Source organism: Suricata suricatta, chromosome 1 (genome assembly GCF_006229205.1).
Source record: "Suricata suricatta isolate VVHF042 chromosome 1, meerkat_22Aug2017_6uvM2_HiC, whole genome shotgun sequence".
Lineage (NCBI taxonomy): Eukaryota > Metazoa > Chordata > Mammalia > Carnivora > Herpestidae > Suricata > Suricata suricatta.
Genome location: NC_043700.1, coordinates 81,611,081 through 81,623,192, shown reverse-complemented (window position 1 = coordinate 81,623,192; position 12,112 = coordinate 81,611,081). Strand labels below are relative to the sequence as shown.

The following is a 12,112-nucleotide window of genomic DNA, read 5'->3' as shown; positions in this document are numbered from 1 at the left end:
GGCCACCCGCTTAGGGGACAGTGGCGGCCGCGGGGCCCGGCGCCGCGCCGGTCGCAGCCCGCCACTCCTTCCGCGTTCCAAGCCCTCGGCGCCTCCTCCCCCAACCCCAGAGAAAAGCTTGTACCTTCCACCGCCTCCTCCACCATCTCGTCGTCGCTATCCATGGCGGCTGGGGACCGTGCCCAGCTCTGGGCCGCGCAGCTGCCTCCCGTCCGTCCGGGTGCTCCCGGCGGCTGAGCGAGCGCTGGGGCTGAACCCTGCGAGTTTGGAGGAGGAGGAGGAAGAGGAGGGGCAGTCGGGGCTGGCTCGCACTGCCTCCCCCTACAGCCCTTTCAATTCCTTGGTCTTAAGCTGCTGCGGCAGCAGCCGTCCCCCCCCTCTCTTCGCCCGCTGGCCCTAGCCTCCGAGGCTTCGGGGTGCCGCCGTGGCCGCCGCCGCCGCTGCAACTTTCTCCTGTAATACCCCCTCTTTGTTATCGAGCTGATGATCCGCTGACATCACCCAGCGCCGGTGCGCTCCCTCCCTCGCTGATTGACAGTTCCCTGTCCCTTCCCAGAAGTAAGGCTCCTTAAAACGAAAGGCGCTCCTGGTCCGCGCTGACTCTGCGCCCCAGCCAAGCAGTCCCCGAGCCCATCAGGGTTTATCTTTTGCTTCTGTTGGGCTGGGTGCGCTCCGAGAGCGCCACGCGGTCCGGCGCATCTGGCTTCCTGCGGGTACTTGGGACCACCCGGTTGCCGTCCTCCGGGGGGCTCAGGACTCTCGCCTTCCAGCTGTGCTGGGGGAACTTGGCAGTCTCCCGTGCCGAGCCCTCCAGCCCCGCCTCGGGACAGCCTCCAAAGAGCAAGGGAAGCCAAGGCAGCGTTTCTGACGCCCCAGCACCTCAACTTCCTCTCGCCGTCGCCCCCACTTTACCCCGTTTGCCACCCGGAGCTGCACAAGTGAGGCACGCAGGGGAGCGCAGGTGTCCCTGCGTTGCCGCATCACATCCGCGAGCAGGTTTCCCAGACTCAAGGGGGTGACATCCAGACCCGATTCCTCCGGGTTGGGGCTCCCACCCCTGCGCGTCGCGTCCCCACCCTCCTCGGGACTGTCAGGCGTTTCGAGTGATTCGGAAATTCAGCAAATCCAAATGGCAGCGGGCTCGCTTTCAGGCAGGAAACAAGCCGCAAGGAAGGCCCGGCAGGTTCCTCCTCGCGGTTGTGGTGATGGAAAAGAAGCCACCGAGTGGAGCTAACGAGGAACGACCCTCCGTCTGGCGCGCCTCCTCCTCTCGCCTTCCGCCCTGTACGTGTGATGCCCCAGCTGTCTCCCTGTTTCCCCAAGTGCCAAGCACTCCATAGGTTCGGGCTCTTCAAGTGGAGAAAATCACGGGGCACCCAGTTCCCGGCCCAGCCACTTAGTGTCATTATGGCATCGCCTCTTACAGGTGGCGGTAAAGGGCGGCCGTAAATAGCTGGTTAAATGGATGCAAATGTACACAGTGTACCGTGGAATTACAGGGTGCTGCTCTGGGCATCTGCCAAGAGCAGCTACTGCACGGGAGGAGGGGAAGGAGCGAGCAAAGAAAGTTGTTCCATTTTGTTTTCTGAACAACGGATGAGACTTTGGGGATTTCAGAGTAGTTCCAGCACCCGGAGACCACGCCTTGTTTTTGGCTTTGTGCTTAAGTGCTAGATATTTTTATCGAGTATTGTGAGTTTCCTCTTAAATTCAGTTTTTCTTTTGTGGGAAAAAAAAAAAACCAATGTTAGGGACACTCGTCCCAGACACTGCCTGGAATTTCCATCTCTTTTGACTGTTTCTAGAAACAGGGAAAGACCCTGGACCAGGAGTTAGGACACTTGGGTCCTGGTGCTGCTGATCTGCAGACCTTGGGAAGTTACCCTTGCCAGCCTGAATCCTTCCTGCAGGAGAGAAGAGGCTTGGGCCACTGGTATAAGGGTGCTCAGGCATAGCTTTACTGCCCTGAGATCTCCTGGCTTAGGCTAGACCACTCTTGAGTTCCTCCTGCTAGGCATGCTGGTATACCTTCCCTCCAGCTTAGTCTCCATCACTCAAAGGACTGCCAGCGAGGCTTGACCACCCTAAGGTCGCCCTCTCCCCCTCCCCCCACCCCTGAGACTAGACTACTCTGAGGTCCCTGGCTCAGACTACACCCCTCTGCAGTCTTCTGGCTTCAGTGTAACCTCCTTAAAGCCCCTCCAGTACAAATACACGGGCCCCAAAGCTGCACGGAGCAGGTGTCCCTGCAATGGAAGATGAAAGAGTCACTTCAGGATATGTCATTTTTAAACATGAACCACAGAAAACAGTATTTTATTTCTGATTTTTAAAAAGCTAGCAGGTATTGAACTTGGTCACTCACTGGTTTTGAGTTATATGGTATTTTTTTATTAGTTCCTTTTTAAACATATCATCTCCTCCCTTACCTGTTGCACAACGCACAGAAACACACCGGTTCTTCTTTCCCAGTTTCTGGTTTATTAAGAGGCAAAAAAACATGCTGAAAGCTAAATGGAAGCAAACAGAATTTATTCTGTTACTCTGAGGGAGCTAAGGCAGAGGGAGGGTGGCTTGGAAGAAATCGCCCCTCCCAACACACAGGTGGGACTACAGACATTGGGTTTATGGTGGGTGGGTATGTGGGGGCGTGGGGATGAATCGTGTCACAAGTGTCCTACCACTAACCTGAGGTTCAGAGGAGGATGTCCAACTGTTTCCTGTGCTGTGAGGTTTCCCCTGCCCGTACTACACACCCAAACTGTCAAGTGCTCACTTTCCACCTGCTCCTTTGAAAGTACCTGCAACAGTGCCCACAGCCGTCACTGAAGCAGGCCCCCTCTGGACTGTAAGGCTGGGGGTGGGAAGCGCCAGGGCCTTCCTGCCAGAATGGGTGGTAGGGAGAGAAGGCTCCCCTGGGGACCTTCCTCAGATTTGCACATGAGGCAAGCAGCAGCCTGGACACAGCTCCAGGCCCCTCCCCCCACCATTCATCCCTGCTGGCTCTGGGCCCAAAGTTTAGGCAAATTTGTGTTTATGGTTCCCTTAAGATACATTTACCTTATTACAAATCCTTCTGTGTATGTTTTCAGTCGCCTTCTCTATCTAGACTGACTGGTTCTTATGTGTAGCTGCAGAACCCAGCATAGTGCCTGGCCCAGAATGAAGGTGAAGCATTGTCCGGGGTGACTCTGCAGAGAGGAATATTTAGTTTTACAGAAACAGCACCGAGGCTCACAGACTGGATCTTCTTCCTGTGGTTTGGCAAAGTGCTTTGTTTGAGCTCAAGTCTGGAGAGTGATTTTGAGTTGTTCTACTTTCCCACATCTACTGGCCCCAAATCTGCTTCCATCGCATTCTTTCCCACAGCTTCCTTCATTGAGAGCTCATTTCATAAACCCACTTTGCACTTGGCTCCCCGCCACTCTCCTCTGTCGTACTCTGTCCCCACCAATGTGGTCACAGGCTAGAAAGTCAATAAAGCCCTTAATCACCATGTGCAGCAGCAGCAACAGCAGCGCGGCCCGGCTCCTAGCTCAGCAGATCCGGGAGCACGGCAGCAAGCCCTGGCAGGAGGAGGGTGCTGCACAGGAGCTCCGACAGCCAGGGCTGGGCTTGGGATTGCTTTCGTGCTCACTCCGAGGCGAGGCATGACTTCTTTAAGCTGCTCAGTCTTGCTTCCTTTGCATCCAAGGAGATAACTCTTCTCTTCACACTCAGCTTGGGAAACGTAAGTCTCTCTTCCGCTGCAGCAAGCAGTCACACTACTGAGTTATCTTATTCATTTTATTCGCCCTGTCTTTCCCCAGAGAAGGCTGGTGCTTACTTAGAAGACTCCTAGAACTCTTGCAGTAAATATATTTTTATAGGCATCTTGTATTTTATGCACCCTCCTGCATCTAAGGGCAACAATTCTGTCCATACACCACTATGCATTAAGTGAGTTGCGGAAAAACCTAGTGAATGTGGAGCTCATATGGGATTCACTAGTGTTGGCTGGTGACCCGTGGCTAGTGACTCCAGGATCATTGATCCCTCATCTTGCCCTGCTGGAAGGTCTGGAGGGGCCCAGTGGTCTTCCGGTCTTCCGAGTCTCCATGATCCAGGAAGGCAGGAACACCTCAGGGATCCTGGTGCATTTGTGGCTGATATCCTGGCTCTGCTTTGATTATTTGCTTACACTGCCAGCAAGGAGACAAGAGCAGAATGGGTGAGAGAACTCTTAAATAATCATCAAGTCTCATTTTGGCATTTCTCATCCCTTAACAAGATTTCTTCCCACCAAGCTCACCAATTTGATTGAATTCTCACCCCTTTTCTTTTGTATCCTTCAAGAATTGGCCATAGGCCTGGGCAGTTAAACTCTGTGGACCTTACTTTTTCCATCTGTAAGTGGGCTCTAAAAATGTATTTCCTGAGGAAATGTTAAGCAGATCATGAAGAGCCCTAGGGACATGCACAGAAAAAGGAAAGGGGAAGAAGCCAGGACAACTCTAACAAACTGAATATTCAAGACCCAAGTCAGCTCAGCTTAATGGCACTGATACCTGAGGGCGAGAGAGAGACCTTTAGGCTACTCTAGGAAGAGTCACATGGGGCTTTCAGGAGAACCAAGGTGCTTGGGTTCTGAATTACTGAGTCACTAATCAAGTGGCTGTGTTGGTGACAACTGCAGAAGCTGGAGGGAGGGGCAGGGAGAGGAGCAGCAAGAAGGAGAAAGAAGGGTGTGGGGGAGGAGATGTGCATAAAAGGGAAGCATTTGCAGCATGTGGTGCAGAGCAAAGAGCAACCAGGAAGATCAAGGGCACCAAATAAAGGTCCAGGAGCAAAGGAAGAGATGGAGAAGATTTATTCTGCTGGAAATAGACATGACTGCAGTCCTGAAGAGGACTCCCAAATTCAGGGTGACCTGGTTTGATTACGGCAACAGGAAGTGCAGGAGAGGGCAGAATAACCTGACCTGAGGAAGTGAATTAAATAATAGAGAAGACACCGTAGTTGCCATGGCATTAAAACACCTCGCACCACATTAAGCTTCTTTTTTTCTCTTTTGCTTGATTCTTGTTCTTGCAACATGTTAATGTCATTGCAGTATAGCCAGTAAACTAAATTTAGATCTGCTGGGGCATGGGGGAAGGGAAGACGCAGCCCAGATCTCCCTATTTGGGTCCACTCTGGGCAAATATTCTTCCTCCGCAGTGTGCCTGGTCCTTTTGGTCCTTGCACTGTGGGATACAAAAATCCTTGTCGGGCTTGGGTCTGGTGAAGCTGCTGAGTGACATAATTTGGAAAAAAAAAAAAAAAGAAAAAGGAAAAAGAAAACGGGAAGCAATTTTTGAAGAGGCACTTGCTTTAGAAATTACTTCAGAGAAATCAATAGGATGCCGAAATTTGAAAAATACAAGTACCATCAAACCTAATGTGCTTGGGGCAACTGGGTAGCTCAGTTGGTTAAGTGTCTGTCTCCTGGTTTTGGCTCAGGTCATGATCTCAGGGTTGTGAGATTGAGCTCCTCATTGGGCTCTGTGCTGGGGGTGGAGCCTGCTTATGATTCTGTATCCTACTGGTCATGTTCTCTCTCTCTCTCTCTCTCTTTTTAAAAAAAAAACTAAACTAAAAACCAAAAAATGTCTTTTCCTAAGTATTATTTTATTTTATTGCTTTAAATTTACTTTACTTGGCAGTAATTAAGATTTTTAGGTGCTGCCATCATTCATATGCAAATGCTACCATGGCAGAAAGTGGAGACATAGTATTGTCTTTTGATATTACTGTACCCTGAGTGAATAGAAGCGTACTTCCTTATTTACCACAAATGTTACCACATTCATCGAGGCCCAGATCCTGCCCTTCCTCAAGTGGATTCACGTTAATGAGACCTCAGAGACTGCTGTATCTAACTGAATTATGACCTACAGACCAGAATACTCATGTTGTCATGGCAAGCACAGCCTCTCTTTGTAGATAGGTGTACTTGAGAAGACAAATTCCATCCAAATGTTTGCTTAGCCTGGAGTTGGAATTAATGAGATGAGTTCTGTGGTCCCCAGGAGCCATCCTCCTGATATAGTGTCCTGAATGCGGCCACCTGCACCCACTCATCCTTGCTCAGATGGCCCTGCCAGCCTTTGAGACTTTGGGCTTCTTTTCTGCATGCTCCAGTCTCCTCAAACCGGTTTTTCCACACAGCATCCTATACAGCCAACGAGGCAGATTCACACTTTTAAAGTCATAATCACATTCTATTTCTACCTTCCTGATATCACAGTCCAGTCACTTTGATGGGATTTGGAGCATCTCCAAATTCTTCAGTCACAAATTTAGTCACTGTTTTGGTTTACTCCTTCTGAATTCTAGTCAAATCCATTGTGTATGCAGATTTTGCTAGTCTAACTTTCTGAGGGTAACCTGGTTCCCGAGTCCTCTGAGAAGCACCGCATTTTTCTGCATGGGCCACTGCCAGCAGCCTAACCTTCCTTAGGTTACCATGCACTTTGGATAAAGAGATCAGACTTATTAAGATCCGTGTATTCTGGGCTGTGATAGAGTTGTCCCTGTTTTCTTGGGTATCCAGCCAAAGGATAGTTTTCGCCTCTGTGCAGCAATAGAGAGGTTGGCTTTTTGCTACAATGACTTAGGCTGTGAAATCTCACCTGGAGGGGTACAGGTGCATCCACTAGAAAATAGAAAGAGAGCAAAATGTGTTACTCATTGTCCAAACAGGACTCCAATTTTGGACTCATTATCCAGAAATAAATATATTAACAGGTCACAACAAGTCACAAACAAGGACAAGTTGATGAGGTGTTTGGTATCCTGGGTATTGAAATGGCACCTTTGACCCATGAGCAGCCCATACCCAGAGGGCCTTGATACTAAGCCATCCCTTTTCTGAATGCACTTTGCTGAGGACATGCTTTGCAGTCTTTTTGAATGGAGAGTGTCCTTTCAGGTCATTTAAGGTCCTATTGATTCTCCTTGCTGAGTCCATAGATCAATTCCTAGGAAAAGATGCTGTGGCTAACCTTTTGGAATATCTTTCGGCCACATTTAAAGAGCCCAGCTCAAACGCACCTGTGCTCAAGATAGAGGAAGACACAGAAGAGCCCTGTGGTGGGCCTTGCACTGTCTCCAGAGAGAACAATGCTAGTTGAGCAGCCCAGTCGCGAGGGCATGTCTTCTGTAAACCCTAAGCATCTCTTCCCAACCTGGCATCTGAGCAATGCCTCAAGCCTGGGCTGAGCATGGGTTCCCCGGCAGAGCAGGCGGCCTTGTTGCTGCAGAGCTGGGAGGCGGAGGCGGAGGCATGTCTTCCACATAGCCCGTGCTCTCCCCATCTGAACTGGTCTCCCCTGTGATTCTCTACCCTTTCGGGCAAGGCCAGCAGTAGTGCATTAAAGCAGGCTAGGTTCGTTCTCAGTTGAAGATAAGTCCATTTTCTTTTCTCTTCCACCAATCTTGTGTAAGATTTGAGTATTTTGCAATTAACTTTCCTATTTCAAACTCATCCCCCTGAAAACGCTTTTTGAAAGTTTTTGGATTATATGGTGGATTTATTATATTTGTAGATTCATTTTTATCCAAGGGCTGTTTCTCTTATTCTCTCCCAGTTTTGGGGGAGCTTTATTTTGAATAAACACTGAATTGGTATCTATGATCTCATTTGTATCTGAGAGTAATCCCCAAAACAGTGAGGGTTTAAAGGTTTGCTTAGTATCCTACAGCAAAAAACGTGGCCAATTTGGGCTCATATCAAGGCCCATTTGGGCCTTCAACCATTAATGCACACCTCAGTGCAGAGGAAGAGATCCTTTTAAGGGTGAGCATGGGAGGGCAGGAGAGAAGCCGGGAGATAACGGCATGTAGGGATGGTGGACTGTACCCCAGGTACTTGTTCCTTATGATTTCATTCAGTCCTGAAAATGACCTTGCCAAATATTAATGATCTCCATTTACCAATAAGGAAACCTGAGACCTTAAATAACTTGTCTGAGGTCACACAAACTAGTGGTCGTGGGACTGGAGTCATAACTGTCCAAACCGTGACAACATCTACAGAGAGGAAAGGGAACTCGCAGGAGAGTGGTGGGCAGACCACTGGGGAGAAGGCAGAGTAGAGGAAGAGTTCGTGAAGAAGTTCCCATCAGATTTCCTAGTGCCGTCAAGGTGGACATATGGGGACTCGGATGGGAGACGAATTTATTTCTGGGAGCATCTCGAGTGACACCTTGAGACGTCCTTGAGATAGTGGAGATGACTTTCACTTTTTTTTTTTTTTAAGATGACACACTACTTGGGCCCAAGTGATTCCCTGTGTTTTTCTGGCTCTAGCAGCTGAAATGGAGGGTGGAGATTAGGTCTGCTGCTGCTTCACTGGGCATCCTGATGCCAGCACAGAGCTGGCTGTGCAGGACAGTGTGCCACGAGGTGTACTCTGCTGTTGACTGACCCAAACCAGCCCACCAGAGAGGCCCACCAGAGAGCCCACCAGATAGCCCACCAGTATGGCTATCTTGGGAGCAATTTGTGTATGACAGATGATTTTTTGAACTGTCAGCCCAGAAAAGGACAAAACAGTGCTTTTTGAAGAACTTCATTATGTTAAAAAAAAAATCCAGTCTTACTCTATAATTCTAAACCACCACTTACTATGTAATACAATTCAACATTCTTTTTCAATACTTTCATTCCAGATGGATTTGTGGATAGTATTTCCAAAATTAATAATAAGAATGTAAAAAACTTATACTCTAAGAATAATGTCACATACAGAAGTCAGGAGTCATATGCTTCTGAGAATAGTCGATAATGTATTTCCACAGTGCAGCATCTATGAATATATGAACCAACATGTTAACAGTAGTTATCTCAGAGTAATATGATTTCAAGTGGTTTAATTTTTTTAATTTTTGCTCATTTAAGAAAGTTTTTTAAAAATAATAACTATTGTTAACATATAAAAGGAAGGTGTTTAGTTTTATTTAATTTTTAAACTTTTTATGTTTATTTATTTTTGAGAGAGAGAGAGAGCAATTGTGAGTAGAGAGGGGCTGAGAGAGGGAGACACAGAATCCGAAAGAGGTTCCAGGCTCTGAGCTGTCAGCACAGAGCCTGATGCGGGGCTCGAACCCACCAACCGCAAGATCATGGCCTGAGCTGAATCAGACACTTAACTGACCGAGCCACCCAGGTGACCCAAGGAGGGTTTTTTTTTTTTTTTGTAATGCTACCAGCCAGAGAGAAGTTTCTCAACTTTTCTTTATTTTCTCTATGTGTAGTTTGGAAATTCTAATAATTTCTACTGCATAGGGTGGTTGTAAGGATTAATCAGTGTATTGCAGGTAAAGTACTTTAATTTTTTAAGTTTTTACTTATTTATTTCAAAAGAGACAGAGAGAGTGAGCAGGGGAAGGGCAGAGAGAGAGGGAGAGAGAATTCCAAGCAGGCTCTGTACTCTCAGCGTGAAGCCTGATGTGGGGCTCAAACCCACAAACTGCAAGATCATGACCTGAGCTGAAACCAAGAGTCAGATGCTCAACCTACTGAGCCACCCAGGCACTCCGGTAGGTAAAGCACGTTCAAGAGTTCCAGGCACAGGGTAAGTGCAAAGTAGCTGATGGCCACCAACATCTGACTGTCTTCATAGTTAAACTTTTCCACTCCTCTTGTAAGGATGCAGGTCTGATTCAGGCTTCCCCTGTACTTAAAGGCTAAGGTGCCGGCTTCTCAGTATCATTGGCCAATGGAAGGGCACACATTGCCCAGGGAGGGAGGGACAACTCTTGTGGCACCCAATCAGGAGAGGCCAGCTAACACCTTTGACCTTTCTAGGGGTGGGCCTAAAGATGGAAGCTATAAGGTAATCACCTAGTGCTTAGTCACGCCCTACATGAGGGTCTTAGTCACACCCTATGTGAGGGTCCTAGTCACCCCTATGTTAGGGTCCTGGGCCCACTCTTTGATTGGTTGATACTCTAAATGTTGTGATTGGCTCCTCTACTGCCAGTATTGATAGGGGGTAGGGAATGGATTGCTGTGCCTGTGTCATCATTTCCTGTAATGCCCCCTTCATAAAAAAGCCCCTACACCGCCATGTTCGGGGCTCTCTCCACGTGGCCAGTGGGTTGGTGGAGTCTGTGAGCCCGAGCTTAAGCCCATAATAAAGCCCTTTGCTTTCACATGCATGACTCGGTCTCCCTGGTAGTCTCTGGTTTCTTTTGGGGCGATATTGGAAACTTGGGCATAACACTCTGGCCTTCTCATGGAGTAGGAGAATGGCGTTTCAAGTCAGATCACATAAGTGCCATTGCCCTGGCACTTAGGATCAGATCTAACCAGTGCACCAGGGCCCCAAGGCCCTGCAGGATCTGGTTTCTTACCACCTCTGCAACTAGCTCTCACATTACCCTTCCTCCTTCTCATGTGCTACCCTCCAGCCACACTGACCCTTTTGTTCATGGAATAAAATCAAGTTCTGTCCAGCCTCAGGGCCTTTGCATTCCCTGTCCCCTTTGCCTGGCATTCTCTTCTTTGTATCTGTCCATAGCTGGGTTTTTTTGATCTTGGTGTAAAAGACCCTCTTTGGGGAGGCCTTCCCTGGCCATCCATAGCCCCCTAGGCTCACTTCTCCTGTTCCATACTTCCCTTGCTTGAGTTTCAAAAAACATTTGTTGTTACTTTACATGTTTTTGTTTATTTGTGTAATTCTGTTACTGAGTGTCAGCCTCCACAAAGACCTTGTTTGTTTTGTCAGTTTTCACAGGAACACCTAGAATACTGTCCAGCGTATCATCCGTGTTCAATGTATGGTTGTTGGGTGATTTAATTAATTAAGCGGATGATTGCTGCCAACTGAATGAACAATTTAACCACCTCCCACCACCTTCCCCTTAGGAGGCTGGCATATTCCTAAAGAGGAAGAAGGCAATCATATGGCTTTGTTTCTACACTCTCCTCCTAGTTAGAATGAGGGTGATAAAATCAAAGTGGTCTGTTTCTCAGTATCCACCACATGTGGCCAGATTCATGAAACTTTCTGTCCCAGATTGATACTTTTTTTTTAATTTAAAAAAAAAGGCTGCCCGGATTTGAAAAGAGAATGCTTGTATGCTTTAACTCTGATACATGAGGCTGGGCAGGCAGTCCCAACTCTACAAAGAGGTCGTGTTCCCAACGTTTCTTTGTGTATGTTGTTTGTTTCCAACACAGAATGCATTTTTTCACTGGAAACAATGTTCCCGGACTAGCCCACAAAAGCCTATTTAACCCACAATGCTCAGTATCAAAAATATGTTGAAATTCTAGGAAACGAAATGAGGAAAATGAGTGCAAAGTACAATTTAAATGTTTATCTGGAACAGCAGTACTTGAGGAGAAGCAGCTTCCCGCAAACGATGGGGAGGCTCCGGCCAGGGGTGTGAAAGTTTTGGGGAACAGAGTGGGAGACCAGCCACGGTGGCCACATAAACCTGATGGGCTGAGGCAATGAACAAAAGCCACCCCGCCTGTCAGGGCAGCTCAGTCCCAGGCAGGTCTGAGCCTGTCCAAAAGAACATTCCTGCAGGTCTACATGCAACAGAGGAGAGGCAGGGGCTGATGCCTACACTTCCACCCCGCAAATTTGAGAGGCTAGACTCAACATGTGAGAATTCTTCCATAAAACCAAGACCTGAGTATGTAATTATCAGGGACTCATGAGCTTTTCCGGGGAATTTCTGCTCAAGTTAGATGTACAAACATGATAATGCAACTTAAAAAAATCATAGGTTCAGTTTGGTTTCATCAGTGAAAATCACTAGGTAACACCAGGCATTTCCCCCTATCTGATCTTTACACCACTGCCATGAGGCCAAAGCTTTTAGCACCTAGAAGTTAGACCTCACAAAGCAGGAGGCAGGAAGGTCTCCTCAGGGAGTTCTAGAATTTCTCATGTTATTTTGAATAAGAAAGTGTTCTGTTTGGGAAGGACTCATTAACCCAGAACAACGCTAATCAACCCTAATTTTGGAAGCTTGCGGAGAGGATCTTCTGGTAGAATTGACAGAGAAGGAGGCAAAGAAATGTAAATAAAACACGGGTGCTCGGCTATTATTATCCCTCCAAAGAGGTCCTC

At 48.0% G+C, this 12,112-nt stretch overlaps 1 protein-coding gene across 3 annotated transcripts in view; it reads right to left on the bottom strand.

The window, feature by feature from the left end:
* The window catches only part of SETD7 (SET domain containing 7, histone lysine methyltransferase), a 48,844-nt gene extending 47,448 nt beyond the window's left edge, over positions 1 to 1,396 (bottom strand). Inside the window, exon 1 of one of the 3 annotated variants that reach the window (XM_029940831.1) lies at positions 125 to 1,396. In XM_029940831.1, the coding sequence (XP_029796691.1) occupies positions 125 to 164 (40 nt within the window). In that variant the 5' untranslated portion in view covers positions 165 to 1,396. The remainder of the gene's footprint in view (positions 1 to 124) is intronic. The other 2 variants (XM_029940837.1, XM_029940828.1) reach the window with 2 other exon arrangements.
* Between the last annotated feature and the right edge of the window lie 10,716 nt (positions 1,397 to 12,112).